The following is a 4,936-nucleotide window of genomic DNA, read 5'->3' as shown; positions in this document are numbered from 1 at the left end:
GGTTGGCATATATATGCACTATTTTTTTACTCACATTTTTTTTATTAAAAATGATTAATAAGAAAAAAAAATTATCTTTATATTTTAAAAAATATAAAACCATTGGATCCAAAATGTCAATAAGATTGAGACTTGTAATTAACCCACCTTGTTAAATAAGGCGGTTGGATTAGTTATACTTATTTGAGATAAGATTAGAATATTTATTTATTGTTATAGTATTTTAGTATTTATTTATGTCTTACTAGTATGTTGTCACAGTCTTGAACACATCTTAACGCTATAGTGTTGGTACTCGAACTTATTTGACTTCTTGAGCTAAGATCAAGTTAGCCTAACCCTTAATACTTAGCAGGAAAGCTAAGAACATAAGAGAATACAAGATAAATAAAATTTTAGTTAAAAAAAAAATACTTTATTACTCAAATGTTTGTTACAAATGACTTACATACACAAATTCTAACTCTCACCTTCTATTTATAGTCATCCACCTCCTCAATGGATGGTTAGGATTAAATCTAATCAACAGTCCAGATTAACTATCTAGAACTTTCATTATAAATATTTATCATACCACAACTTTCTAAATACTTCTAAATTATTCCATACTACTATTCATATTTTTATATACATCCACACTCTTCTAGAGTACTCTATGACCTTCCAGAGTCTTTTAAAACTTTTTAGAGTATCTTCTAGGATATTTTAGAACGTTCCGAAACCATTTATAACATTCTCAAACGCTCTAAAGAATTATACAAACACCATTAAATCTAACATTCTAAAATTTACAGTGACACTAAAACCTAGTTTGCGTACCACGTTTTCGTTAGTGATTGGTAAAAAAAAAAAAAAAAAAAAAAAAAAAAAAAAAAGAAAAAAACGTAAAAGAAGAAGACAAAAAAAAAAAAGAAAAAAACGAGAAAGAAAAAAAAAAAGAGAGAAGAAGAACGTGAACGTGCATACTCTGTTAAAAAAATACAAATATAATAAGATTTTGTTAGACTTAAAAGATTTGTTCACATGCCATTTCTAAAAAACACAAATTGTACTTATCTCGTGGTTAAACATTATCTAGCGAGGATGTTGTGCTTATCCATACTTTCTTCCATATTTTTTAAGGCCGTGTTTCAATAACCTTTTGGAAAGAAAATTCTTATCTTTCAAAAAAAGGTTATTTTACATTTGCATAAATAAACTATTTGGGAAAACTTTTAATTATTAGAAAGTATATATGAGTCGGTTTTATTGAAGATCAGAATTCACATATATTTATAGCTAAATCATATGAAGAATATATTTAAAAATAGGTAACTAATAAATAAAAAGATATAACTAATAGCACCAAAAAAAATGAAAAGGATATATAAACTACAACCACTACTAAAAATTTAATTTGGTCACTATAATTCGACCAATAAAAATTATAATTTAAAAATTAAGTCAAAAAAATATTAAAATTTTTATGATTCATAAATAATATCATTTATGTTAAATTATTGTATATAATTCAGCCATTATACCTATAATTCGATAGTTATAATTTAATTCATCTCATATTATTTGATAATTGTCATCTAGTTTAGAGAACAAATTAAACAAATAGATAAAACCATTTAAGTAAAATAGAAAAATAATCTCTTTATACGTCATTCTTAATAATTCAGAGAAGTAATTAAAATATACATTAAAACTTCAAATATCACATCTTCACTAATATCTTGACAACTGAAAATATTTAAAAATGTTCATTTTTCTACAAGTAAGTCTATATAAAATAAAAAAATGTAAAAAATATAACATACATAAAAATATAATACTCATTTAAGTTGTTTTTCCTCTCTTCTTTAAATTATTATTAACTTAAACTTCCGAATATATTTTACAGGTACTTATTTATTGTCTTGTCTGATATTTTTTAGAGTTCAACATATATTTCATCTATAAAAAAATATGGACAATATCTCTCCTTCTATGATGAGGTATATCTGAGACAAACTCTTTAACAACAAAAACAAATTAAAATTAAAAAAAGGCTAACTTTTATAAGAAAAAAATCACTACACCATATTTGACAAATAACAGTGGTTATGCATAGGATTAGCAGCGGTTTTTAACCGCTGTCAAACGGATAGCAGCGGTTGATATACCCGCCGGAAGATAGCGTGCGGCTAAATCGTTTGCAGCGATTAATAGCAACCGCTGGAACAACCGCTGCTAAATGGTATTTTGCAGCAGTATAATTTTGCAGCGGTTTTTTCCGCTACAAAATCGTAAGAATATGTATGCTTGAAGATAGCAGCGGTTGTTAACCGCTGCAAAATGCTATTCGTTGAAATATTCTGTTAAGATCTAGCAGCGGATTTAAAACCGCTGCCAAATGTAGAGTTACACTTTTTTTTATAAAAAAAAAATCCGAACTTACACTAATATATGCCAATTCTTTTATACTTTATACATTCTTCCACTCAATTGTGTTACCTTATTAAAATAACTAACAGTCAATCAAACTACAACACACGAAACAAAACAAAAATATATGCAAAAGTGAATCATTATAATAATTATTTGAATTCAGTGCATCGATGACTGTAAACTACCGATAAAGTCACCAAAATGAAAAACTACAAATAAATATCTCAAAAGTCATTATGACAGTGAAAAATTAAAGAGTATTCAGATTCCAACTTTCATAATTCAAATCATTAGCTGCCCGCACATCATCTTACAAGGGATGAGGTTGGTGCACTTCTCAAAGAATCCAAATCTGCAGCTATTTCAGGTGGCAAACTATCTCCTTGTTGCTGGATTATGTATCTTAACAAATTTCCCATACTCTCCATTGGCAAACTACCTCCATTTTAGTATAAATTTTAGTGTTCGTAGTTGCACACGTATTTTACCATATATGTTATGTTTTTTAGAACGATATTTCTTATATCATGCGGAATGAATACAGTACGATACTTAACATTATTTTAGCTTTGAAAAAGTTGTTTCACATTAATTATTAAACCATATATTTGGTGTATAATAGATATGGACAAAACCTGAATTTTTAAGCCACGGGATAGCATAGAATATAGACGAGGACTTAATATGTTCCTAGACTTTGCATTTGCGAATGCATCGTCGGATAACATGATAAAGTGTCCATGCCCTCAATGTGGGTTTCAATTTATGCAAACAAGAGAGGATGCGTACGACCACCTGTTGATAAAGCCCTTTCCCGCTGGATATACTTTGTGGTTGCGTCATGGTGAGAAACCATCTGAGGAGAGCTCTAGTTGCACACCGATAGTTGAGAAACCTACACCCGAGGTGAATCCATATCTTCAAATGGTGCACGAGGCATTTAACTTCACAATGCCTCCTGGAAGTGAGGAGACCACAACAGCGAATCCTGTAGAAGACGATGATATAGAGTTGTCGTACTTGTACGATGGTCCAAGTCGCGATGCACATAATTTTTCCGATCTTCTTGCGGATGGAGCGGAGGAGTTATATCCCGGCTGCTCGAAATACTCAAAATTATCTTTCCTAGTGAAGTTTTATCACATTAAGTGTATGTGTGGTGTGAGTGACAAGGCTATGTCGATGATTCTGGACTTATTGCGGGATGCATTTGAGCAAGCCAAATTCCCGTCCACTTTGTATGAAATCAAGAAAACTATCCAAAAGTTAGGGATTGAGTACAAAAAGGTAGATGCATGCCCGAATGATTGCATGCTGTATCGGGGTGATGATGAGGACGCGACGAAATGCAAGCAGTGTGGGACTTCACGATGGAAGCAGAAGACGCGAAAGGGTTCTGTTACGAAATTAAAAATACCTGTCAGAAAAAATGGAAAGCCTCTCCCAGCAAAGACTCTCTGTTACTTTCCTCTTATACCACGACTGCAACGGTTATTCATGTGTAGCAAAACTTCATCTGACATGTTATGGCATAAAGAGGCAGATAATAACGATGGGTACTTGAGGCATCCAAGGGACGCTGAAGCATGGAAAGACTTTGATGCAAAGTATCCTTTTTTTTCCAACGATGCTCGCAGTGTTCGCTTAGCTTTAGCAAGTGACGGTTTTAATCCTTTCAGAGATATGAGTACCACGTATTCCATTTGGCCTATGATTCTTATTCCGTACAATCTTCCTCCCTGGCTATGCATGAAACAGACATCTTTTATACTATCTATGATTATTCCCGGTCCTAAAATGCCGGGTAACGACATCGATGTTTCTTTGGAGCCCCTGGTGGTTAAGTTGAAACAACTCTGGGATGGCGTTGAAACTTATGATGCTAATAAGGGAACCACTTTCAAGATGCGTGCGGCGCTAATGTGGACTATTAGCGATTTTCTAGGGTTGGGAAATTTATCTGGGTAGAACACTAATGCCAGGGCATTTTGGCCAGTTTCACTGACCTTTTCTTTACTGTTTTTAGGGTAGTTTCATGCATTTCCTTAGGAAATAAGCTGGTTTTGGGTAGATATTCACTTACATCTTGATTCAAGTATGCATTGTGCAATTTACATGATTTCATGAGGATTTTGCATGAATTTAAGGACAAATTGGATGTTGCATTTTCCATGACTTAGACTAGAACTTTGATGCACTTTATTGCTTGATTTCAGGACAAGGGAAGCAAAGAAGAACCACATTAGTGGCTACGTTAGTTACACTAACGTTAACACTAACGTGGAATGGGAGTAACTTGCAAAGTTAATGAGAAAAATGATCGCCAATAACGCTCTCGAAGCCATCATTGCCCACGTTAAGAGTCACATTAACTAAGTTAACGTGAACTCTAACGTGGAAGAAAGGAAATGGAGCCAACGTTAGTGACACTTAACATTATCACTAACATTGGACCAAGCTCATAAGTGGCCACGTTAGTCACCACGTTAACTTAGTTAACGTGGCCTCTAACGTTAAGAAG

At 32.6% G+C, this 4,936-nt stretch overlaps 1 protein-coding gene across 1 annotated transcript; it reads left to right on the top strand.

The window, feature by feature from the left end:
* On the top strand, positions 3,100-4,383 carry LOC107647466. The gene has a single exon (XM_016351536.1). It carries the CDS (start codon positions 3,100-3,102, stop codon positions 4,381-4,383), a length of 1,284 nt encoding a protein of 427 aa, XP_016207022.1.

This window comes from Arachis ipaensis, chromosome B06 (assembly GCF_000816755.2).
Source record: "Arachis ipaensis cultivar K30076 chromosome B06, Araip1.1, whole genome shotgun sequence".
NCBI classification, from domain to species: domain Eukaryota; kingdom Viridiplantae; phylum Streptophyta; class Magnoliopsida; order Fabales; family Fabaceae; genus Arachis; species Arachis ipaensis.
Note: the sequence above shows the minus strand (reverse complement) of the source record. Positions and strands in the feature narration are given on the sequence as shown.